General features: G+C 34.9%; 3 protein-coding genes across 4 annotated transcripts; 1 reads left to right on the top strand and 2 right to left on the bottom strand.

Moving 5' to 3' along the window:
* Positions 1 to 441: 441 nt before the first annotated feature.
* fgfr (fibroblast growth factor receptor) lies at positions 442 to 18,348 on the bottom strand (the record flags this gene model as incomplete). Its single annotated transcript, NM_001044355.1, is given in 15 exon segments — positions 442 to 686; positions 1,028 to 1,098; positions 1,545 to 1,667; positions 1,885 to 2,041; positions 2,380 to 2,536; positions 2,740 to 2,858; positions 3,400 to 3,577; positions 4,053 to 4,190; positions 4,664 to 4,808; positions 7,326 to 7,483; positions 15,622 to 15,745; positions 15,898 to 16,064; positions 16,321 to 16,359; positions 16,477 to 16,512; positions 18,188 to 18,348. Coding segments are annotated over 15 exon segments (1,999 nt in total), but the record flags the coding sequence as incomplete, so codon positions are not given.
* Positions 18,349 to 19,536: 1,188 nt separating this feature from the next.
* Positions 19,537 to 25,712, bottom strand: LOC100178753 (fibroblast growth factor receptor-like). Of its 2 annotated transcripts, none has more exons than XM_026840266.1 (5): positions 21,895 to 22,027; positions 21,737 to 21,840; positions 20,951 to 21,117; positions 20,366 to 20,489; positions 19,537 to 20,092 (listed from the first exon to the last, which is right to left on the bottom strand). In XM_026840266.1, exons 1-5 carry the CDS (start codon positions 21,927 to 21,929, stop codon positions 20,022 to 20,024), a joined length of 501 nt encoding a protein of 166 aa, XP_026696067.1. In that variant the 5' UTR covers positions 21,930 to 22,027; the 3' UTR covers positions 19,537 to 20,021. The 2 variants fall into 2 exon arrangements, with proteins under 2 accessions (XP_026696067.1, XP_018672743.1); XM_018817198.2 differs by lacking the exon at positions 21,895 to 22,027 and adding an exon at positions 25,622 to 25,712 and having other exon boundaries at positions 19,832 to 20,092.
* LOC113475699 lies at positions 23,264 to 25,512 on the top strand. Its single transcript, XM_026840265.1, has 4 exons — positions 23,264 to 23,482; positions 23,772 to 24,059; positions 24,200 to 24,435; positions 24,753 to 25,512. The coding sequence occupies exons 1-4, from the start codon at positions 23,422 to 23,424 to the stop codon at positions 24,951 to 24,953; spliced, it is 786 nt and encodes a 261-aa protein (XP_026696066.1). The 5' UTR covers positions 23,264 to 23,421; the 3' UTR covers positions 24,954 to 25,512.
* Positions 25,713 to 26,329: the final 617 nt, after the last annotated feature.

Below are 26,329 nucleotides of genomic sequence, written 5' to 3'. Positions count from 1 at the left end.
AAGTTATGCTAGTTTACCCTGGGGGAGTTAAAGTTGCTTGAGCTACACGTCTATGTTAAAATACAAAAAAAAAATTAATACAATACCAGTAATAAAATATCATAATAAATAATAATACAATTAACAGTAACAAAAAAAATCAACAAAAATTAAAACGATAAAAAACTTTAAAAAAGGTAAAATCAACAAAAACTAAAAAAAAAAGAAAATTAACAACAGCCACTTAACACACCAGTGATGATTAACATTTTGATTGAAATCCTTAACTCAACAAGTTTAAGTGGAAACAAAAATGGGGAAAAAAAACAAGAAAATTATAAAAAAAACATGAGAACAAAACTTAAAAACAAATGCACCAAAAAAACATAAAAAAAAACATCAAAAATAAACTAAAAACAAGACATAAATTAAAAACAATACCAAGAATAATATGAAAACCCACCAGAGATGAAGAACTCGCCAGCATTCGATCCAAATCCTCGACAAGTTGTCGGAACTGGGGTCGTCTCCGTGGCGATTCCTCCCAACAGTCGCGCATCAATCGATAAAGCTCCGAGGAAGCAAACTGGGGCTGTTCGAGTCGGTCCCCGTTTCGGAGGAACCTTACAAGGTCGTGGGTCTTCACCCCGGGGTAGGGGGAACCACCTAAGGAGAAAATCTCCCAAAGTAGAATCCCGAATGACCATCTGTAAGGGGGTAGGGGATATTGTTGTGGTAGAATATATTTAGAAAAAATAATACAAATATTACAAAAATGATAGAAAAAAGAAAAAATGAAACTTTATTGGTTGTAGGGTAATAAACATCATAGTGGGGGACAGTAGACAGCATTGGACTGTATTTGTCATAATTAATATTATAAGTCTTTCCAAAAATTTCAAAAACAATCACTTTAAAAAACTTTCAAAAAAATTTTGTTTTAAAAACATCCCCTCGACATTGGCCATGAGGTTGTACGGTGCTATACAGTTGGCAAAAAGTAGTGAAATATTGATAAAAAAGTACAACATTAACAAGTTAAACTTACACATCTGTGGCGTGCGTGAACATGTTGTCGGTCATTGCTTCCAAAGCCATCCATTTGTATGGAAGGTGACCCTGGGGGGGAAAGGGTGCTTGTGTAAGGTTTATGTGAATCAGTAGTTTTGAGAAGTAGCTTTACAGAGTGTTTTTGGGAAGTAACTTTACAGGGAACCACAATTATGGGTGTATGTATCCTTGGGCAAGACACTTAACAGCAATTGGTACAACCCAGTGGTCTGTTATGGGCTGTCTAAATGTCAGCCATATTACAAACAAAAACACAACCACTTATAAAGTTACATACGTGGTAACTCGTGAGTTGGATTGAGGTGCATAAAACAGAACACCCGTGTTATAATGACTGCTGTTGCAAAGTGCCCAGCTTTCGTTGGACTTTTCACAGGTGTTTATATAAGTTACGTTGTATTTGACCGACACTGCAGTATTTTTAACAGCTAGTTTTACAAAGTGTCAACAAAACATAACTAGCCACACATAGACATAAACTAAAGCCAACCCACCCTGGTTTCCTTCCTGTAATAATCATTGGATCGAATATCTCTTGCCAAACCAAAGTCAGCAATCTTCATGACAAAATCATTCGCAACAAGAACGTTTCTTGCCGCCAAGTCCCGATGAATGCACTGGAAGGTATAACGGAAAGGTTGACATATTCCGTATTTTATTTATCTTTTTAAAAAAATTCAAATTAAATCAAAGAAGAAAAGGGAATCAACAGAAAAACGACAGTTGATAAAATAAGCTAGGCATAAAAAGGATGAGTAAGAGCTCGATTTTTCCTATATGGCTCAGGACGAACGAATTACTGTGTACAGTCACCTTAAACCTTCATAATCTCACCTTCTTTTGTGATAAATATTCCATTCCCCGAGCCACTTGGTGGGAGGCTGACATCAGCGCTCTCAATGTTAGTGGTTCGTCACGAGGTGGGGCCGGAGAGTCAGGGGTGCTGAGTTCGTATTGTAGCTCGCTCGGTCGGTTGCGTCGCAAGTAGTCTCTGTTTGGAAGTACTTTTTATTGAACATACTTTGGTGGCTTTCATACTTGAAATAAATAGACTTTGTAAATGGAGTATGAAAGGAATTAAAAATGGAATACATTACTTGGTAAATAATTGTTTTATTTTGAATATTATAAGAAACATATAATACAACATAATTACTAACACAACTTGTTGAATAATAAACTTTGGTGGGAGAAAATAACAAAAAACAACATAATTAGTCAAACAATCTGGCACGACACATATTATGCAAAAAATTACTAAAAAAACAACCCTGATCTAAATTTGCTTAAATAACGTAACTATTGTTTATTCAAGATAAAAAAACAAACCTCAAGTTTCCTTTCTGAGCATATTCTGTCACCAGCCATAAAATACCGTTCTGTGTACAAACACCAAGCAGGTTGACGATATTCTTATGTTTCCCAACCCTTTTCATTTGGTCCATCTCTGTTAGCAAATCTAACATGTCTTTTTCTGTCCTTGTGCCGTTGTGGGGAAGGTATATGGTTGTATTAAGAATGTTATACATATGTTTAGTGATGCGGTTAGGAAAAAAATAAGCATAGAATTTTTCAAATTTCCTCCTTGGCATCGCCATTGCATATGTTATATATGGCTGTATAAAATATACAAACAAAAATCGATTAATTTTAAGCAGAACCACAAATTTTTTAGCTGGAAACACTCACTCTTCAACATCTTGACAGCAGCGTCAACTTTTTCCTTCCTTCCACCAGCGCATCTTATAAGATCTGCACGGAATACTTGGCCAAAGAAGCCTTCGTCGATTCGCTCATGGAGGAGGATGCTGGATTTTATTAAGGAGTGTTAAGAGATGTGGTTTTTGCTTATTTATTTCTTTGGGGCAAGGGGTCAGGGATTTAGGCCAGTTTTGAGTGTACACTCTATTCTATATGGTGCGGTTCTTGTCCAGGCCATGGGATTTAGGCCAGATTTGGCCCATTACCCAAACAGCAAGAGTTTTAGGCCAGATTTTGGGATTACCTCACTATAATAAGAGTTAAGTCTTCAGTGAGATTGTGAGATACACCTGATACCAGGAATGTAGGTCTATTACCCCAACACAGCTTAATGTTGGCCAAATATAGAATCTATACACCTAACACCTAACTCATTTTACATCATAGCACTAAGTATGTACGCCAGATGGAGATATTAATCTAAAAGATACAGAATAACTGCAACAAACTAGGCCCAACTGGCCCTGATCTGGTGCTCATAGAGTTGAACATTTCTTGTGTAAAAAAATACAGTAAGGATCTGGTTCTACGAAACGTAACAGACTAAAATTAAATCCAAATTTTTCCAAAATAAGAAGATCAACTTACTCTTCCCTCTTCAGTTCCCACTGTAGATCAGGTTGGATGTTGATCTCGATATGATCAGCATGAGGAAGACACATCCTCCTCCAAGCTTGTTCGTTCCCGAACAACATCACCGGCTCCTCCATCTTCGACATGGGGGGGATGTTGTCGGGGTTCTCGATCGGGATCAAACGGGGAGGATCTGCATGGAGGGATGGGTGGAATAATAGAGTGGAATAAATGGAATTATTACAGGGTCTGGGTGAAATGATTGTGTTTAGAGTGAAATAAACACTAATGTTAATAAAACATACCCATGGATTGTGTTCTTGTGAAATAATGGAGTGTTGAGAAATAAATGGGATTTATACACAACTATTTTAGGTGGTAACTATTATGAGTTGGAGTAATTACCATGTCTTGCCCAATGACACATACAACCATAATGGCAGCATCAAGCTTTGAAGTCTGTACCTTTGGGCTAAGTTCAGCTTGGTTGGTAAATGGTTATTTCAGCCAAGCTATAACATCACTAAAAAAATGCAGTTAACACTATAGGGAAATGAGCCAACTCTGACCAAAATCCCAAACCTCTCGGGGCGCCTTGCCAAATGGCCTTACCAATAAAGAATAGAACAATATTTTGGCAGACTTGTAACATAAAGAGAATATCCTACCTTTATTTTGATAGCGAGAGTTGCACATATACACAATGAACGCAAGTAGTATTATGAAGCACACAACCCCAAAGATATATATGAGATAATGAGTGTCTTGTGGGATTTCTTCGGTCCATACATCATTCTCATCTACAACTAAACAACCAAGTTGGGATTAGAATATATTGGTTATTGTATAAACACCACCATGCCACCTTACATGCTTAGCAAATATAACATATATTGATACATATGGTGGAGCAGTAGGGTATATGGTTTACAATGGTAGCGGCTTTGTTGCGCACAGATCGTCATTAACGGGAAAATATTACCTATCAGTGACCACTGGAGCAATTATTGTTAAGTGTCAAAAACACACTCCAATAAATCGACTTTAATAGTCACTTTATTACGTTACTAGACACCCACGATGGAATTACCAGTTACTTTTCACTCTTGTTGAATCATTGTTTTGGTCGCGTTAATCGGCGAATATGAACGTTTTGACAATAAGTGTTCACTTATACACCTAAGAAAAGACCTGGAACCTTCCAATTACTTTCCAGTGCTGCCGAACCATTTTCCCTTGCTCCACCATATAGTTAAACATGTTATATTGCATATCAAACCTGGCAGCACTGTGAGCCATGCAGAAACATGAGACACCCCGATAGAATTTCCAGCAAGACAAGTATATTCCCCAGCGTCGGCAAATGAAACGTTTTTCAATGTTAACTTTTCCATCTCCGCGTCAGTAGTGTTAATACCAGCTCTCTGATGTTTCAGGCAATAAGTTAAACACCTCATGCAGTATTTAAAATTATTTTAAAAATTGTATAAAAAGTTTTTTTTATAAAAAAAAGGTTTTAAAAGAAAAAAATATAACATGCAAAAAAGTAAAAATAGATTACCGTAAATTTAATTTTAAAGCGGTTTTAATGTTATCACCACGTTTGATGCTTTATATCTTAAGTTTTGGTCGCATTATCATAAAATAATATCTTTTCATGCAGTTTATTATTTCACCAATTATATTTTATGAATCCTATTTTATTTTTACAATTTTTTTCTTTTTTTTAAATTTAACATTTCACCCATGCCAATATTCTGGTTGTTTCACTTTATTTGAAACAACCAATCACGCGCGAGAAGCAAGATTCTCATCCAATCAGTGATCAGAGACTTTAACACTGCCCTCCCATGCATTTAAACTGTTAAACAACTTTAACAGCGACACCCTGAGCACCACCATGGTACCTTTAAGATAAGCAGAATGGTTTTTAGACCCAATGTAGTTGGTAACCCGACAGACATAAATACCCTCGTCAGATTTTGTAACATTTTTAATTCTAAGCGTCTCAGTTTGCAGATTTGTTTGATTTATGCCAGATTTCTAGCAACAAAATAAGGGATTAGTTTTTGGAGGACCGAAAGTTAAAAAAAATGAATACAATAACTTGAAAAAAAAAAAAAAAAAAGTTACAATTTTCCAAGATATTTAGTCTGTTGTTTTGCTGCCAGGCAAAGCATAAGTAAGTTGGGAGATCTCTTACAGACTTACGACACGCCTAGCAGCAACATTATATATAAATAAATATACTGTATAAAAGTGATTTTATGGTAAAAATATAAAACTTTAAAATTATAAATGTAAACCAAAAAAATACATATAATAAAGTAACACATAAGAAAACATTTATATATGCACCCTTAAAGTTAAAAGTATTCAAGTATTTTTGATCAGTTTTCATTCATAATCATCTAATTCATTTTATTTAATGAGTATCATCAAATTCAGTTTTATTATGAATAGAATTTAATCAAAAAAATCAAATTCAAATTCAGCACTCTTAAACTTAGGGAGCATTTTACAAAAAAATCCAATAATTTGAAGAATTTTTAATCAATTTTAATTCATGATCATAAATATAAAGTAATTTTACGAATTTACTTTAACTTTTAAGGGTGCATTACATTATAAACATAATTATAACATAAACATGCAACAGTCCACCAATACAGACAACATGTAGCATAAGAATGTGGCTTGGTTAATTTTGCTTTGGGTTATTTGCCAGAAAGTTATTATTAAACATATTTGAGGTAGTGCCTAGTGACATGCACTTTGTTGGGGGCTAAATCTATTGCTGTTAATATGATCTTTATGTTGAAGTTAATGTGATATTTATGGCCAGTTAATATGATCTTTATGGCGTAGAGTTAAAGATGAACATGCATTGAAAGATGAATGATTTTATGATGAAACAATAGAAATTTAAACCCCATTGTTTTGTCATTGTTGAGAAACAATACAACTTTATGAAACCCATGACACCAAATCATGAATCCTATTTTAGAATAATTGACTTTATTCTAAAAAGGAACTTTCAAAAATTCATGACAAAAAATACAGATTATATGTAAAACGAAGCCATAGAAACACAAGATATAACAGAGCAAAAATAGGAAAGTGTTTTTGTGGTAAATTTTCCACTTAACAGGGTAATCTTATATCTTAAATTTTAATTTTAAATTAAAATTGCAAAATGGCCAGTTATATGCCTGCTACCAAAGAAAATCAATTAAAAACCTAAAAAAAAATTCTCTTTTAAAACCTAAAAAAAAGTTGAACTCAAGTTACAGTTTATTTGGTTTTGGACATAAAAGTTGGAGAACTGTGTTTCTATGGCTCTGTGTTAAACATAAAACCTGCATTGGCTTTCTCAAACTCCCAGAATCTTATTACATTTTATCATCTATGGAATTTGAGGTTTCATTTTGAAAGGAGATTAAATTTTGCTGACGAGATTACACCGACACCACCAACACCAACATGCTTACAACACACCGGAGTTTCATTTGTCAATAAAACATGAAGTATTTGTCACTAGGCAGGACCTCATATATATAGGGGCTTGTGGCTGAAAAGGGGGCTTTTAGGGGCTTGTGGCTAAAAAAGAGGGGGCTTTGGGGGCTTTTGGGGCTTGTGGGTCTGTTATGATGGACAGGTGTTGCCACAAACAAAGTGCTCATAATGCCAATTTAACCCAAACAATCATGGTATAAATACAAACAAAAACTTTAATCGTTTTGGCAACTTTTACAGTTAATTAATCCCAATTTTTTGTATGTTTTTCACTTTGTTACAAAAGATAAAAAAACATATGTGGCAAAACTTTAAAAATTTTAAAATCAATGAAGAATTTTCTTTTTTTTTTACTTTTTGGGAATCAAAATTTGTGGCATTTTTTGAGCACTTCGCGGCAACAGCGCCTCTGTGTGTGGATTTACCTTCAACACAGTGACGTTGACGTTATATTTAAGCCACTCTACGTGGGGGTGTGCGTCGCTGTAGACTATTCGGCACCGAAAAGTGACAGTGGAACCAACTTTAACAGTTTGATTCTTCATTCCATCGGCTGACAACACAGGGGGAATGGGGATCCGCGCTGGTTGTCAAAGTAAATTGAAAGAAACTTAAAATTTTCACCAAAGGAAAAGGATAGAGTTATGTTTAGTAAGCCTTATGTGCAGTTAGCGTGACATCACAATATGCATTGTTACATGACATACACCAGTTTCAAGCAACAGGACAACAGCAAGCATATCAATCTGATGTCAAAGGATAAGATACCAAATGAACATCAGTAGTTAAATGATGGTTGCAAACAGAATGACTGTTACGTGCAATGGACATGGTATACCTTCAATGTAATCACATAGGGGGACTTAGAAACTGGGTCGTATTTTGACCCGTTAACCTCTACATGCTTTAACCACTCCATATGAGGGTGAGGGTCACTGTAGACCTTGCATTTGAAGGTCACATCCTCTCCCACCTTGACAGTTTTATTTGCTGGTAATCCAAATTGGAGGATGGGGCGGTGTGCCAGACGTTCTGTTATGAGTATGAACCGTGCAATCATATCTTAAGCCACACTTGAAGAACACACCAAACATGACTATAAACATACAATACATAACCCCTATACTGTACAAACATAGGCGCGAAACCTGGGGTGGCAGGGTGGTCAGGCCAATCCAAAAATTTTCTGCATTGCATTAATCAGTAAACATTACAAGTTAGATTGGTTTCAAAGGATTGTGTGTCTAACTATCCCTCCCCTGTGTTTTTGCAAAGTTTGGCGCTTATGTATCTGAACTCTACTACTTCCATCTAAGCTAAAGTTAGGCTAGCATTACTGAACAAATCATTTACATTCATTAAAATTCACCTCGTAATTGCCATGGAAAACATAATTGCTATTGAAACTCGATCTACCATGGCAATTTACGGCCTACTTGTTTTGCAATGTCTTATACTTAAGAGTAGTAAGTAATATTCATATTTAAAAAAACTGTAATAATGCAAGTTGTGGAGCTGCAGGGAAATTGGTTAAACAGTTAAATCTGGGGTGAATTTCATGGAATGCTGAATATAAAATATTCCGTAAATAATTTACCACAAATAAAGTATCGTAGATTTTAACAAAAAGTGTTGACAGATTTGGAACATATTGACCTAACTGTTGCTATTCAAACCAAATCAATGGGTATATATTATACACTAAGGAATCAATGATAGACAATGTATGGACCCTTATGGATGATTCACCACCATAACAGCTAAGATAACATACTAACCACACACTGTGGAGTTAAATCTGCTTTGGAATAATAAGGAATATGGCTTAGTGCAGCAGTGTGCGTAATAATATCAACCCTGGCAGAACAGCTAAGCTACTTTTACTAAAACATAGAATTACATACACTATACGGTGCTATAGAAGGCAGTATAAGTATAGCCTATACCGTACACAAAAGTCTATTTAAGTTTAATATAAAAGTATAGCAATGCAAATGTGCAATTTAGAATGTTTTGAACTAAAATGTATATACTTTAATAAGACATACAATTTACCATTTAAAAACACATGATTACGAAACATTTATTCCAGTTTACAAGTGTGTTAAGCTACAACAAAATATATAGCCAGCCCACAATATACCCTCACAGAATCCAAGAAATACAATCACTTGAAATAACCCTTAAGTATCATACAGGGTGTTGTGAGGTCCACAATAGGTTGTATTATTATCACATCACTTGCCAACTACTTCCAATATATCCCCAACAACATTAAGGGGATACTGGGCAGGAAGTAATTGACAAATATTCAAGTGTGGATTATTTGGGTTAGGAGAAAATTCTACAGAACTTAAATGAAAGTGTTGTATATATATATATATATATATATCACTTGAAATATATATATATATGTATGTATGTATAAATCTTTTGACTTTAATTTTTTGTCATAATTTTTTTTTAACTTCTTAATTTTTTTTGTTATCCTATGGGCTTTTTTATTACAACAACTATTCAAGTAAACAAACAGCAGGTGAAACAGGGCCAAGTTTTACATTAATCCTACATTTACTGTACATAGTACCTTTACCATGTAATAATGGATGATTTTCAATGAAAGTGGAGTAAGAGAAAAACAATCCGAGACAATAAGAGCTAAGTAGGGTTTACCCAAAATAGAGTTAAAGATTTCTATTCACAGCGTAAAATAAAATCAACACGAGACCTACAATGCTTCTTCTGTTACACAATAAACCACTTTCTCTCCATTCAAGTCAAATCAATGGTTATACAATGCAAGGAATCAATGGAAGACAATACATGGTCTCACAATGAAGTATTTGTTGTATAGACATGGTTAGAATGAATGGGAAATTCTGGACATCCTGCCCAACCTAACTTAAGTGATAAATTAAATTAAAAGTCCCAAGGTAGTAATATGGAACTATTTACCTCAGACCTCTAGAGAAATACAGCCATATTGAATGAGTCACCACCATAACAGCTAAGATAACATACTAACCACAATGTGGAGGTAAATCTGCTTTGGAATAATAAGGAATGTGGCTTTGTGCAGCAGAGCGCATAATAATATAAACTATGCAAATGCCAAACGACACAAGTTTTTTGCAACAACTTTTTCAAAATCAGTTTTAAAACAACGCTAATCAAAACACTTAAATATTGCATTGTATTTCAGTTACACAACAATGCTTTAAATAATAGAACAGCATTCTGTAACTCGTTGTTGTAACTCTGTGACTTCAAGCACATAAGCCGAATAAATTGTAATAAAATTGCACAAACTATTTTTTTTGTAATCAAAAGCACACTAGGATTTATGCATTGTTAGATAATGTACACTAGTTTAAATAAAACATAAGACCAAAGTGATAGTAACTTTGAAAGCACAGGTAAAAAAGGTAAACATATACTATAGGGGGAATTCTCCTTTAATTAGAGGCTTGACCCATGGGTATTGGGTTCAATATACGCTGTATCCCACTGGGTTATGAGGTATACCAAGGTATTTACAATATACAGTTAAAAAAAACGTATAAGAATACATCGGGACCATTATTTACACCTCGCTTGACAACAGTTATGGACACCATGGAAACAATAAGGAAATAATTTCTGCTAGTTTGCCTGCTTAACAAGCTATAGGAAGTTGTTAAGATGGTTTAAAGTGTGAGTTGTTTGGTTACGAGAAGCCCTTGGGTATAACAGGCATAATGAAGTGCTTAGAGCTTCCTTATACCATGTTGAGTGTTATATAAATATATATATATATATATACATGTGGCCCCTAGGCACTTATACTGCACTGCTAATTTAAAGAACTTATTAAAATATATTTTGGGGTAGTGGTCCATGTTTTATCCAATTAATGTGTTGTGTCTTGTGTATATGTTTTGTATAAAACTTTTAGAGGTGTTTTATAATGAATAAAGACTGCTGGTTTACTGTTAAATAACTTTTTCTTTTTACTTAAAAAACTACACTCTTTTCTAATGATTCAGGGTGAAGAAATAAAAGTTATGACGTTATACAATATTTCTATGCATTTAAAGCCCTATTTGTTTAAAAGAGGAACAATTATATTTTATTTTCAAACATGCATAATAAACCATGTAATTGTAATTTGTATTATATATTTGTTGTCCTACATTGTATACATCATTATACACTGCAGCCTCTACTTTACAGATTAAACTGAAGAGATTAACTTCATAATAACCAACACGCATATATATTACATCGGTAGCAGGGTTCTAACTATATGAGCTGCTGGATTGTCATGTCATAATTGCCGCTGTAGGGGACCGGACGTAGAGCGGACGCGGGTGTTTGTTGAGACAGCGGATCTACTGTGACGTCATAAGCAGGCAGCTGGATGCCGCGCGCGATTAACTTTATGGAAGCGACGGGTAATATACCGGTGGTAATAACGCCGGAGGTGAGATACCGGTATTAAAGCAGGCTGGAGGAAAAGAAGCCAAAGATTACGGGAATATACATCCTAGAATCCGTGTTTGGATTTTAATATAAAGCAACAACCCCCCCTCCCCCTGCTTTTTTTTACATATCATAAAGTTCGACATTAAATTGCGAGGATTTAAAAATACTAACCAGATTTTGACATATTCTTGCGCGGACTTTTGTCTAAATTATTTTTTTAGTGGGGATTCGCGTGTTTTAACAACTGTTGTTTTACCGTTACGTCCTGCCTTTTAATTTTCGAATATTTTTATGAGAGCTACGTTATCGTAACAGAGGAGACAAAAGAAATATTATTTATATAATAAGAAAACGTTACTTAAAACTAAATCACGAGTGTGTGTCTTAAATTTTACTCCCATACGACCGTTTGTCTGCAGAATTTAAATTATTTATAAAATATCACCAACTATTAGTTACAGGACATCAGTTTTAACGAGTTGTATGGAACGACTGAATAATTAGGAACACGTCATAATTAACGCGTATTTACGTCATAATTTTCCCAATTATGATGTAACAGAGCAATTGTTTTAACACAGAAGAAATTAATTTGTTTAATTACGTCTATTATGGACAATAAATGGGAACGCGCGTCTGTTTTGTGGTGAAGAATAAACCAGAGTTAGAATATATACCGATTTTGGAATAAACATAGATAAAATTATTTTAAGATTTTATTGAGAAAAAAATTATCCTGTAATTTAATTCAATAGGTTTTGTAATTTTATTTCACTTTTTGACCGTTTTGCAACGATTGCCGTTATATTTTTGCTCGTGTGTGTTTTTTGCAAATGATTCGCAAAAGTAACTTTATAGGGATAAAGATAGCTGGCTAAAGACGGCTGTAAACCTACAGAAAATACATGAAGCGTAACATACTTCATGCTCCAGTGAGCGTAGGCATGCAACGTACTAACAGGGTAAATCCGATGATCCAAAAAGTTTAGGTCACGACCAAAAAGTGGCTTAAAGCTATTTGCTTTATTGTGGTAGTGTAAAAGAGATTCAAACGTTCACAGTGAATTGTATTATTTATAATTGTCTCATTTTATGTTTATACAAATTACACACATACATATAAAGTAACCCAAAAAATGTTAAACTTGTTTAATTTTCCTTTTTACGCACTAATGTACAGTTCGCTTCATGCTAATTGCAGCTTGCCTTACACAAATTATTCGAAAATTAGTTTTAAAATTGTGTCGCCAAACCTGTGTTATTATTATATGCTTGTATTTTTCATCTCACGTAAAAAGCTTGAAGCATTGGTCGTAAACAAGCCATTTATATCGACGGCGCCCAGGCAAAATAACTCTATGGTTCATTTGGATTCTACGAAAAGTGGCAATCGTTGTTTGGAGGAATAACAAACGAAAGGTTGGTTCTTGTTACATCTGGCGTGCTAACAAACAGTGAATTATTAGAAAAACCTTTTTCAGACTTCACTATTATTTGACAATTTTCCTCGAGTAGTTTTACCCGCAATGTGTTTTTAACGACCGTTCTGCTGCTAATTCTATTTTCTTTGTTGTTTTAATTCTCGTATTCGAAAAGATAAATAAAATTCACGGTTTTCAATACTGGATGCTTATACAACACATGAAAATATAGCTGCGTTTGGTATTTGGTTATATATTATATAACAGACAACATTATAATACAGCTATAGCTTGTTTAGCTATTTCGTTACGGTAGCGAAGATTAATAATGGACACGAGCGAAACGACGGGATATAGCGACAAAACAACAGTCGTTAAAACACGCTCACGGTTAAAAACGAACATTACTGAACAATTAAAAAGAGTGGTTGCTACACATAGCAGACAAATACCTTTACAAGTTAACACACACTTATTAGTTATTACTGTAATAATAATTATGAAAAAAAACAATATTTTTACTGTAGGGTTAGGCTTTGGCGTTAAGTTATGGAATGTTATTACACGGTTTGCATGTACGTTTTTCCCTAGTGTAAAACAGGACACAATTATACCGTAGCCTATGCTATATAAGGTTAAGGTATTTTAATAAATTAAGAAATATAAATTTAATATTTATTGATTTTGAATTAAATAAACAGGAAGTGGCACACAGGTAACAATATTTTATTAGGAATTATATTTTAATTAAATATTTCTTCGGGGGGTTTGTTTGGATATCATAAATTGTTACGGAAGGGAAGGTTTTATGACGTAATAAATAAGATACAGACAATTGCTGAGGAAATATCAAACTTTATGATGTAATTCTAGAATCAAGATTCTAGAATATTGAATTAAAAAATCGAATTTTATGTTTTCAAATTTTTATTATGTCATATTGGGCATTGTTGCCCCTGGCAACAGAAATAAGTTGTTTGTGACGAAACACTTGAAGTAAAATTTCAAATATTCGTAGCCAGAGATCGTTGGGTTGGATAATTGTCGATGTTATCGCCGGAGGGGACATGTCATTATGACGTCACTATGTAGGATCGGCCTACGTGAATTTAGCGAAATCTGAAAGTAATTTAACAACCGGCATTGTCTCGTGCTAATGACGCAGTGACATCACTGTGATGTCATAGTATATACTGTAACGGAAGAACACGCTTAAATATTTATTTGTTCAAAGGAGAATCGATTGTGACGTTACGGATGGAAGTGTGACGTCATAATAGACGAACAATTGGACGATTGTCAAGCAATTGTCGACGGCGCGCATTAAGTCGAGGTCGTGTCTTGGTTAATTTTTAAACAAGGCCAAGAATTCAGGACAAAGCCCTTAAATGGCATTTACATTCTAACAGCAATCAGCATGGTATTGTATTTTTTTAAGGAGAGACTAACAATGCCATTTAGGTGGAATATATATCTTATATTTTATTAAACAATTGGTTGGACTTGATTTTTGCTGTCACATTTACATAGCACTAATTCCCTCACTTATGGTATGGGAGTTTTAAGCTACAGATGTTTTGCTATATTGACTTATTTTTGCTGCGTTTCTAACATTATAACACTATGGTTATAAGTTGCAAACACAATGGATTTGTGTTTGCTGGGCTTTTGTCACTACAATAATAAACATAGACATATATAATAAAAGGCTTCATTTTAAAGACACGAATAAAATCTTGACAACTTAATTTCAAAACAACATTTACATAATTTCAATATACCTTATACTATAACGGTCAAAAGGCCTTGTGAATTACTCCAACAGGCGACCCAACCAACCAAATGTTGACCTACTTTCAAGTTATACAACAACACAACTAGAAGACTAGACATTAATTCTACAAGACTAAGAACCAGTAACATTAGGAACATTTCTAGATATAACTGAATCCATTATTGCCACACGTGCTTATACTTGTACTTGTAGTATAACTATATATATAAGTATATAGTAGGGTGGGGGAGATGGGACACGTTTTTATTCTATTATCTCTTTTCATTTGGTAGCAACCAAAATAACGTTTTATTATATAGTATCTAATCTATGTTTTAAAATTACTTTTAAGATACAATTGCATTCTTTATTGAAACTAAATGGTTATACTTATACATTGCATAGCCAACAGTATAATATATATACTATATATATATGTTGTATAATACTATAACACTGTGTTTTAAAATTATTCTTCTATCTATATATTGCACTCATTGTATGCTAAGGGCTTAATACTTGTAGTGGTTACTGGTTACCAATATAAAACAAACAATAAGCTTAAAGTTAACAATCTGTAAGATTGCAGCATAGTTAGTAAGTAGTAGGAAACGGCTGGCAACACTTGAAACAGTAGAGATTACTTGAGGGGAATGGAAGTAAATATTTGTACAGGGACAAGTACAAAACATGGGAACAAACAACTAACTTAGTAACTAAGTGGGAACTTTAAGCCATGGATAAGTCTGTCACCTAATTTAACACTATGAGCCAAAGAGCCGTATATGAAATACAAAACATATTTGATCTATAGTAGGGTGGGGAAAGATGGGGCATATTAAACAAAATACAATTTGTTAGACTTTTATTTTTGTTGGTTAGGTATTTCATGGCACTTAATCCTGACAAGCCTAATCTTAAATATTCTTTTCTAAGCTGCTAAACTAGTAAGTCTCATAGGTAACATGCTACCTTTGTGCTAGTGATAAAGAAAACACTTCAACTCAAAGTGTAATGTGGTATGAAATCAAACCATTGCAAAATATCGAATGGTAAACCTACCTACTACATCCAGTTCGTAAGTATGGTTGATGGAGCCGTACTTATTATGGGCCACACACATGTACTTAGCACGGTCGGACATTATCACCGACTCCAATGATATTTGCTGGTTGCGTTGACGGAACTGTTAAGTAACAAAAATGAGATTGTGTTTTGATACATTAAATACAACATTAGAAATATTTAACAGCAAATAGTTCCACATTGAAATATAAAATAGCTTTACATTGAAAGGTCCCACAAATTATAATTGCTAGAACAGATAACATCAAGTACCTTGTATCCCCCCAGTCTTCCATTCTTCTTGATTGGTTCCCCATCTTTATACCAATCCACGGTGATTGGTCTTGCACCTTGAACTGCACATCTAAACTGGACAGTGTTACCTGCTGGTTCAGCGTGAAGTCGCTTTTGCATCTTCTGTTCATTGACCCAGCGTGGAACTAATGTAAAATACAAAGAATGATAATTGTTTAAATTTAGCTATGTCGTTTAGGTCAGAGTTGGCCATTACCCAAGAATTCTGTACTAAACTATTTTAAAATTTATAAAAAATTGCCTTGAATAATACAAAGTATTTATACTGTTGTACTGCTGTTGAAAAAATTGTTCTCATTTATTTGGTATACAGTAACTAGTAACAATAACAGTCACACTCGACCAGCTAATGCAGCGCGTGGATAGGCAATTTAAACTTACTCTTGTGACGATCCGTAGTTGTAGATGCATTCACAGTATCTAGAAAATAGAATGAAATCAATTCTATTAATTATATACAACACAGGTTATAGGTTAATTCAAAAAATGTTCAACCGAAACATAATTTATTCCTAAAAAATAGATTTCTTTACGTACCACTTTTTGGTGCTCCGTTTGTATCGAACAAATCTTCTGAAAAATTTAAATAAATAGATAAGAAATGGGTGGTTTATATTAGTTGGGGTAAGATGGGATACGTTGGGGTAAGATGGGATATATTGGGGTAAAATGGGAAAATATTCTATTTTCTTGTCCCATTTCGCAGTAAACAAAAAAGAATATTTACAGAACTATATAACCGTATCCTCACAAATCTAGAACAGTGTTGGTAATTGTTAAAAACACATTTATAAAATCTGGGGCATTAGGTGCTAAAGTTTCCATCTTACCTTTACCTACTGTATACAAGTCAAACCCTACCATGTAATAGTCTTGTATATTATATAAGATATTGCATGCAACTGCCACCGATAAAGGTTATGCAAATGCATGAACGTTAGTTGGCGAAAAATAGAGGTTGCATGTTAATGTGAAAACAAAATAAAACTCAATAATTTCTTTATAACTTCAAATTATTGAGAAAATAATTGCAATATTGTTCAATGACAAATTTAAATTGCATGATGATGGATGAACAAAATTACGCTTCAAAAGGGGAAAAGATTAATATAATGATAAAATTAAAATAATAATATATATATATACACAGAGACAGAGTCACAGAATATTATTAAAATTTAAAAAAATGTTGAATTGACTGTTACCTTTTTTAAAACAGATATTTAATTAAGTAAAATACTTGATTTTAGGTAAAGTGTTATGTTTAAAGCTCCTTTAATATTAATACACTTTAAACATTCAAAGAAATTAAATTTTAATGACTAATTAAGCCAAAATATTTTCCTAAGCGAAATGACCCATTAGCCGAAGATTGCAGGTAAAAGTTAATTCAGTTAATATTATTTAAAGCTTTGGTTCAACACCTCAAGTTATTGCATAAAAACAGCTTATATATATAAATAAATACAAATTTTGGGTAGGGTCTAAAAAATTGAGGTCAAAAACAAGCAATATGCTCATAGGCCACAGTCAAGTTGCCACCATTAGAGAATACACCAATGCAGAGAAATGGCAGTTTTTCGCTGCCACAAGAAATCCAGTATGAAAGTAACATGACATGCATAGAAAGACATGCTGAGATTAAGAGAGACATGCAGATGTATCAGCCCAGTGCACCAACTTTCTTTGCCACCCTTTCATAAATACTACCTTGGTCTTGCACACGAACACTAAACTCGAGTGAGGTTTTTCCGTTTGAATTGGTTGCCACACATTTGTAATTCCCGCTGTTCCCCGCGTTGGCATTACTTATAATAAGTTTGTTGTGCAAGATAGTAACATATGGGGGTTCTTCGTTCACACCAACCCATTTATGTTTCCTTAGTTTGTAGAAATCGACGGCAGTGTTGTGACGAGATTTAACGTCGCAAGGAATTTTAATTTTTCCCCGTCTCGGAACATAGATTTCAAACTCAGATTTAAGAACTGCGGCAACCCGAAACTCAGGTAGTTTTCCTGGTGGGCCAAGTTAAAGAAAGTTTGGAAAGGGAAAGAGAAAAAGTGGGTGATATAGGAACGAATAAACAATGCTGAGTTTAACAACAACATGTTTAATATTCTGGTTATTTTTACATATAAGAGACTACAAACAACTATTTAAGCTGAAGACATGCGAATGTAGAGTTATACACGACATTTGACTAGCAGATCTTGGGTTATATCACACGGAATACAACACACGTCTTACCTTCTGGGTTTGAAATGTTTGTTTGAGCAGCTAGCGTTGAAATTGTGTTGAGGGGTTTGGTTTCATTCTTTAAGCTTGTTGTTGAAGCAGAAGTAAAAATTGTCAAAGCGACAAAAATAAACGTATTTTGTAGTTGTATCATTTTTCCTACCCTAATCACTATATAACACAAAAAGTTAAAATATATAAGTAGTGTCTGTATAAGTTAAAACTGCATGGCTATTAAACATGTTACATATAACTCACTTTGAGTTATAACGAATTATTTAAACAAACTATATATATATAATTAAAAAAATGTGTAAAACTGTATATACAACAAGCAAATTCTATAGCATTAAAAAAGCTACTACATTTTAATTATTGTAGACCTATACACTAATACACAGAGTGCAGCAAACTAAACGGATATGCACAGTCAATGCTAAAGCGTATAATCATATTGTGATTCTTATCTGCTTATCCGGTTCCATATAACCGGTATAACATACGCTGCGGTCGAACTATTGTATTAATATCCGCACCATTTAAATCAATATGTTAAAACCTACAGCAAATATTTATTTTACCAAACGCGCGCTCAAGAAATATGTCCAAAACGATTACTTATTACTGATATACGTTGTTGGAGCTTGACTAAAATTTTACAAAAACAATAAATTTCTGAATAACAATCCTGCAAACTTAGCAGCTAACTGAACGCGCGCGCACAGCGACTGCAGAGAAATCTACTTTGACAAAGAATGGAAAATAGGAAACCAAATAAAACAGAAAACAGCGCTCTTAGTGATAGTATGCAGTCGTGTGGGGACGAAAGTCACAAAGTTAAATGAATGTAACTTCGCGTTGATGGTCAATGACAGTCGTTATAACACAGATATTATGTTTCTTTCACACACTTTTTGCTTGCTTACGAGTTACTGCGTGTGCAATTTATGGTGTATTCGGTGCGCAGCAAAACCACAACTTATTTATCCTCGCATGGCGGGGCAACAACAGTCGTTATAACACAGGTGTTCTGTTTCATACACGCCGCGTCCACTTATAAGTTACCACGACCACGTGTGTAATTTTGTGCAACACACGCAAAGACACACCGAGTTTCGAACCAGGCGTCCTATATGGTTAAAAAGGAACGCTCTCCCCCGATGTAATGTTCATGGCTACGTTTGTAGATGCGTTTAACAGTCGTCGCCCCTGCCCTATTAACAATACAATGGGTTTACATTCAGCACCTAAAACCTATACGTTTTTATCGTTGTTTTAACAGTTTGTATTTTTTTAAAAGAAGTCGATATATATTCTAGTTTTTGTGTAGCAGTCATTAAAATGAGGACACTGTTTTTTTCTAAATCTTTTTTATTTTGAGTGCGATTTCAGGGTAAATTGAACTTATGGACATATTTGTCACTTTGTAATGTTTCTTTTTAAATTGCGTGTATGGTAAAACACAAAATACAAACATTAATTATGAATGAATGTAATTATAAACAACCATGGCTCAGTGGTTTAGGTGCCTGCATCGGAACCAAAGTGTCCCCGGTTCGATGGTCGACGGCGATACTAATACTGATCGGGGTATGTGTCCTTGGGCAAGACCCTAACGGACATTGCTCCAACCCAGTGGTCACTAATAGGTTGTCCAAATTATCAGCCATATCAGAGAAAAAATTGTACAAAGTTAAAAGTGTGGTAACTCAAAAGCACACGAGGATAAAAAATGGTGTAAAAAATACATGTTCGACTCTGATGCAGTTTTGCAAAGTGGATGACATAAGTTGCCGACTTGGTCCAGGATGATGCCACGAGACTTAATCCAAGACTGCCATGAGACTTAGTTCATGGCTTGAGCTGGATGGAATTGGTTTGACTGTGTGTCTTGGGATGGAATTGGTTTGACTGTGTCTTGGGATAAAATTGGTTGAAAAATATTATATTACATCAAGAGAATGAAGATGCTATTTTTATGCAAGGTATATATCTAACAAAATACAATTCGTTGGACTTTTGTTTTTGTCAGGTAAGTATTTCATAGCACTTAATCCTGACAAGCCTAATCTTAAGTAAGTCTCATAGGTAACATGCTACTTTTGTGCTAGTGATAAAGAAAACACTTTAACTCAAAGTGTAATGTGGTATGAAATCAAACCATTGCAAAATATCGAATGGTAAACCTACCTACTACATCCATTTCAAAAATATGGTTGATGGAGCCGTACTTATTATGGGCCACACACATGTACTTGGCACGGTCCGACATTACCACTGACTCCAATGTTATTTGCTGATGGCGTTGACGAAACTGTAAGATATTAAAAATGAGATTGTGTTTTGATATATGTAATACAACATAAGAAATATTAAATAGCAGTTTTTAGGGATGATTTAAACAGTGTTTCTTAAAACATAACATGAGTTAATTTTGACATCTAATATTTAGTTGTACATCGAAAATGAAATGTTATGAAATAGGAAATAAATATAAGCAATGTTAAAGATACAATGGTGATGTTTCAAAGCAATGGTTTTCAAAAGATACCAAATATAATATTTATTTCAACTCCTAACAGTAAAAGAACCTTATTATATTCTATTATACATAGGTGAGGCCATACATGCGCCATGGGACCTTAGATTTAGACCAGAATTGACTGCAAAGTTAAACTACTACCATGTATGTGGTATTGCTGCACAATGGAGATGAAGTTAAATACCTTTTTAGTCAATCAGTTTATAATTGCTAGAACAGATAACATCAAGTACCTTGTATCCTCCCACTCTTCCCCTTTTTTTCATTAGTTTCCCATCTTTGTACCAATCGATTGTGATTGGATGAGTACCTAGAACTGCACATCTGAACCGGACTGTACTGCCTGGACGTTGAGTGTAAAGTCGCTTTTGCATCTTCCGTTCATGCACCCAGTATGGAGCTATGGTACATAACATGCATAAGTTATATTGATTGAAATGGTGAAGAAAAGGAATTAGCAGCAAAACAATAGTCCTATAACATGTTATGGGTAAAACCACCTTGAGTAAAATGCCTGTTGTGTTCAATAAAAGTTAGGTAATAGGACCGCAGGTCTTATAATGAACATTACTGTACAACCTGGCCCATGTACAAACTCATGAACATAAACACAACGTGGTTTATAATTGGAAAATTGACATATTTGTGCCCACAGTCAAGCTGCTGAAGCTATTGCAGTGTGTGGATAAGCAGACATGACTTTTGGTTGGTTTGGTCATTTATATCCTTGTGGGTGGGAACTTAAGCGACTTATCCATGGTTGCCACTCCTATGCCCACAGTCGAGTTGCTGAAGCTATTGCAGTGTGTGGATAAGTAGACATGACTTTTGGTTGGTTTGGTCATTTATATCCTCATGGGTGGGAACTTGAGTGACTTATCCATGGTTGCCACTCCCATGCCCACAGTCGAGTTGCTGAAGTTGTTGCAGTGTGTGGATAAGCAGACATGACTTTTGGTTGGTCATTTTACTAGCAGATCTTGGGTTATATCACACGGTATACAACACATATCTCTTACCTCGTGGGTTTAAAATGTTTGTTTGAGCAGTGGAAGCCATGGTTAAAATTATTAAGGCGATAAAAATTAACATATTTTGCAGCGGTGTCATTTTTCTCACCATTCTGAAAAAAAAATTGTTTTATTTGTGGGACTTGCTATACGTTTCGTCTTTATACGTAGTTACGGATTTGGCGTTTTCGTAAAAAAACATAAATCTGCGGCGATTGGAGCTCTTTGTTCCCGCAGATAAAGGCGGAATCTTTGACGCTATTTGTCAAAAAGCGACTTTAGATTTTGACAAAGAATGGAAAATGGAAAAAGCGCTCTTAGTGATAGTATACTGTCGTGTGGGGACAAAAGTCACAAAGTCACTAAGTTAAATGAATTTATCTTCGCGTTGCTGGTTAATAACAGTCGTTATAACACAGGTGTTACGTTTCACACACGTATTGTCATTCACCAAGGCAATTACCAACGCTCTTTTTTTAGTGTCGTGAGAATACAGTTATAGCATGGTAGGGGAAGACAAGACACATTTTCATTCTATTGTCCGTCCCATTTAGTAGTAAACAAAGAACAGTCAAAGAATTATAAAACCGTATCCCCACGACCTCTATAAACCGTTGTTAAATGTTTAAAATACGACCAGGATATTTGGATATAATGTGCTAAAGGTGTCCCATCTTTTCCACCCTACTGTACATATTTATGTAAATATTCTTTTTACCACCAAATGGAACAAGAATAGAGAATGAAAACGCCGTCATTTACCCTGTCCCAATATTAATTTAAGTTGTAATAACAGCGGTACGAAATAACAACGCTTGTTAACATACACTTACAACCAGAAGTTACGCATTATAGCAACCTCCGGTTAGTTACATGGAATAAACACACCATTCAAAACCTATGATACCTAACTGCAATAAAATCTTTTCGCGTTCTGAGTAAAATATGTTCTGTTCGCGTCAATCTCTGTCTTATGTTGTGGTATTTGTGTTTCTGAGAGGTAGAGCTAGTCTGTAAATCTAAAAATATATAAAATATAGTATAAAGTGGGGTGGGAGAAGATGGGACACCTTTAGCACATAATATTCAAATATCCTGATCGTGTTTTAAAGAATTAACAACAGTCTATGGGAGTCGTGAAGATACGGTTTTATACTTCTTTAAATGTTCTTTGTTTACTACCAAATGGGACGAGAAAATAGATTAAAAGGTGTCCCAACTTCCCCCACTCTACTGATATGTAGTAGGTGCAGTAATGTTATCTATAAGACTTTAACTAATGCAGGCCTACTAAGCCATTAGTTAGTGTATAGCGTGGTTTTAACGACTGTCGTTTCGTTGCCAATTCCGTTATTTCCATTGTTTTAATAAATTTGATCTTCTTTACTGCATTTAAAAGATATAAATAAATAGATTTGATGTTAAAGACGATCTAATATAGGAGGGCGGCGTTAGATGGTTTATGTTTTCATTCTATTTTTTCATCCCATTTTGTAAGTAAACTAAGAATATTTTAATAGCCGCTAATCTTAACAACTCTAAAACAGCGTTGTTAATTGTTCAAAATGGAAAAGGTTTTTACTTGCTAACATTATCCCATCTTACCCCACCGTACTATATATATTAAAAATTATTTTTTAACAGATTCAGTCAAGTCGATAAATATTCTAGTTTTTTGTGTAGCAGTCATTAAAATGAGGACACTGGTTTTCTTAAATCTCGTTATTTTGAGTGCAGTTCCTATGCAATCACAAGGTGAACTTAACTTTTTGACATATTTGTAACATTTTTTCCTTTTTACTAGATTTGTGATATTTTAATCGTGTGTGAGGTGCCTATATTCACAGAGGCACGCCGCGGCCCGGGAGCATGGGGTATTAAGCTAAACTAGGCGTGTTACATATCCTATGTAAATACGCGCGGCAGGACAACGACAGTCGTTATAACACGGGTGTTCATATACCCCGTGTCTGCTTACAAGTTATCATTTATGCTACTTGGTAGGTAAACTTCGGTTTTTGTATTTAATTTACTTTAAATCCAGGTAACCAACTGGAACATCCATTAAAAACAAGCGGTTTATGGACGCAAACAAACCACTACTCGTCGAACCCGGAGTCAGAAATAATTGTTCCTTATCAGTTTTGTTTGTCATCCGAACCAATATGCGTTAAAGCAACAGCGACACCTACTGTTCAACATTCAGGATATAATTTCACCACTAGGGTAAAGGATTACGGTTTGACTTTCTTATTGGTCGAAGTTACCCGTACGGATGAAAATGCTGGTTGGAGCGGCGTGGATTTCAAAATAGAATGGAGCATTTATACAGGTAATGTAATATAGGTAATGTAACATGAGTGATTTAGTATGGTTGATTTATTATGGGTGAAGGTATTACGTGGTACTATATATGTGCTGAAGGTGTCCCATGCCCCCCCCGCCCCCACTTTATCCCTTGTTACTTTATAGGGAGTGGGGCCTTCTATCAAGGTCATCTTATATGGTTGCCTGTTCGTACCGATGGTTCATATAGGGATAAGAAAACAGCCGAGACTGAATGCAGTAATGCTGGCGACGGTTATTTGGTCGACTTAGAAAACGAAGATATGTATGACGTAGTTTATGATTACGTCAGCAGAACCTACGTATCATCCAGCAATTTTAACCATGTTTCAGTTTGGTTGGGGTCGACCTATGACGTAGTGGTAAGTGTGGTGTGAACGTTTGCAACATTTTCTAACTATTTTGTTGTGGAAGCAACGCGGGGAGATGGGAGACCTTTTCATTCTCTTAATCTCATTTTATAGTGACAAATAAAAGTTTGAAATATTTTTTTAAGGTGTAACGTGATTCCTTTCTTTTTTTTACCAATAAGTGTGTTTTAACAACTGTTGTTTTACCGTTACTACCTGTCTTTTCGCTTTTCCGAACTCTCCCGTTCTTCGTTATCGTGACAGAAGAGACAAAATAAAGTTTATTCATTAATACCCGCCCTAAACTGCCGCGCTTTACTTCCCATTAGACACACACCGTTACGAAGAGCGATGGCACACCAGGGTACTATGGTAGTTGGAAGAATGGTGGTTTGTTCCCATCAAATGTTACGGCAATGACACATATGTACATCAAAGTGGGGATCGGTAGCGACCCGGCCACAACAGTAGGCATATCGAATACATGGGCAAACATTCGTGTTCTGCCTTTGTGTTCGAAAACAATCTAAGTTTGCGTTGGAAATGAATCAATAAATGAATGTAAATTATCTATCTTCGCATGGCGGGTCAGACGTCACCCGTATATGTGCAACAAGCATTATGAACACGAGTCTTTACAGTTAAACGTTTTCATTCAATTCCTATACCTACCTCTTCGATGTATATGATAATTTACCTTGTTTTCTTTTATTTATGTTATAAAATGTCAGCGCTTTTAAACCATTTTCTCTGCGAAGAAAATGCAATGCGTTTTTGCGATTCAATTTATCGTGTATATTCGTATATTATTTGGTTAAATACAAATTTGTGTGTTAATGCAATAAATAGTTAAGCATGTAAAACAACAGAGTGGTTTGGGGTAAGATGGTCCACGTTTTTCAGTCTCTGTTTTTTCGTGGCATACAATACACTTTAACTGCTGTCGTCAAGCCTCGAACCCCGTACTGTTTGAACTAGCGCAGGCGCTCTAACTGTTGACCAAGCACCCAATTGGTAATATACAAGTTGTTGTTAAATAAACCTTTGAATAAACATTCAAAGGGACAAAACAAACGCTTTCATCCATTCATTCATTCATTCATTCATTCATTCATTCATTCATTCATTCATTCATTCATTCATTCATTCATTCATTCATTCATTCATTCATTCATTCATTCAAAACACATAAGCTTACCAGAAGGTCGCGAGCGATAAAAGGCAGAACACAGTTTTCCAACTTGCACTCTATACCTACAATCCCTTACTCATGGCTATCCTACTACCCTATTAATACAATAAAGTAAGGTGGGGAAGATGGGACACATTTTCATTCTATTCACTCGTCCCATTTGGTAGTTGTGGTAGTAGTTTACCGCTAACTCGTCTCGCCTCCATAACATTCCGGCGCTTTTATTCCTGCTGCCCGCGCCGAGTAATTAACGCTTTTGTTGTGTCGTGTTGTACGCACAGTCACCAGTTAGTTTAGTTGGTACTGCAGTATAGTTAGGTTGTATAGCGTTTACTTTAGGTTTATTATGATGTATTATATCGTTATTATATGTTAAATGGAGCCATCTACTACTTGGGCGACGTTTCAAGCTGGTCACAGACCAAAAATCTGTTGCTTTTATGTATGACAATCAACGTCATAGTAAAATAAAAAATAACAAGATTCTCCGATGGCGCATGGAACTCTCTGAGTATGACTATGAGATAATCTATCGAGCGGGGAAATACAACGCAGCACCCGACACCCTTTCAAGGGCTTTTTGTAGTACTATTACTAATGATGGACTGTATAATATCCACTCATCGTTATGCCACCCCGGTGTCACAAGATTATATCACTTTGTTAAGACGAAGAACCTGCCCTATTCACTTGATGAAGTACGTCGAACCGTTG

The sequence above is a fragment of the Ciona intestinalis genome, unplaced genomic scaffold (genome assembly GCF_000224145.3).
Source record: "Ciona intestinalis unplaced genomic scaffold, KH HT001168.1, whole genome shotgun sequence".
NCBI classification, from domain to species: domain Eukaryota; kingdom Metazoa; phylum Chordata; class Ascidiacea; order Phlebobranchia; family Cionidae; genus Ciona; species Ciona intestinalis.
This window is presented reverse-complemented; position numbering and strand designations above follow the sequence as displayed.

What these genes read in the sequence shown, in the direction of transcription:
- LOC100178753 (XM_026840266.1), bottom strand. Translation starts at nt 21,929, where the DNA reads ATGTTTTTTTACGAAAACGCCAAATCCGTAACTAC. An exon ending in AAACATTTTAAACCCACGAG is followed by an intron (nt 21,118 to 21,736) that starts GTAAGAGATATG and finishes TATGTACCATAG; the next exon opens with CTCCATACTGGGTGCATGAA. An exon ending in GAAGAGTGGGAGGATACAAG is followed by an intron (nt 20,490 to 20,950) that starts GTACTTGATGTT and finishes AATATCTTACAG; the next exon opens with TTTCGTCAACGCCATCAGCA.
- LOC113475699 (XM_026840265.1), top strand. Translation starts at nt 23,422, where the DNA reads ATGAGGACACTGGTTTTCTTAAATCTCGTTATTTTGAGTGCAGTTCCT. An exon ending in AGTTCCTATGCAATCACAAG is followed by an intron (nt 23,483 to 23,771) that starts GTGAACTTAACT and finishes CTTTAAATCCAG; the next exon opens with GTAACCAACTGGAACATCCA. An exon ending in GGTCGACCTATGACGTAGTG is followed by an intron (nt 24,436 to 24,752) that starts GTAAGTGTGGTG and finishes ACTTCCCATTAG; the next exon opens with ACACACACCGTTACGAAGAG.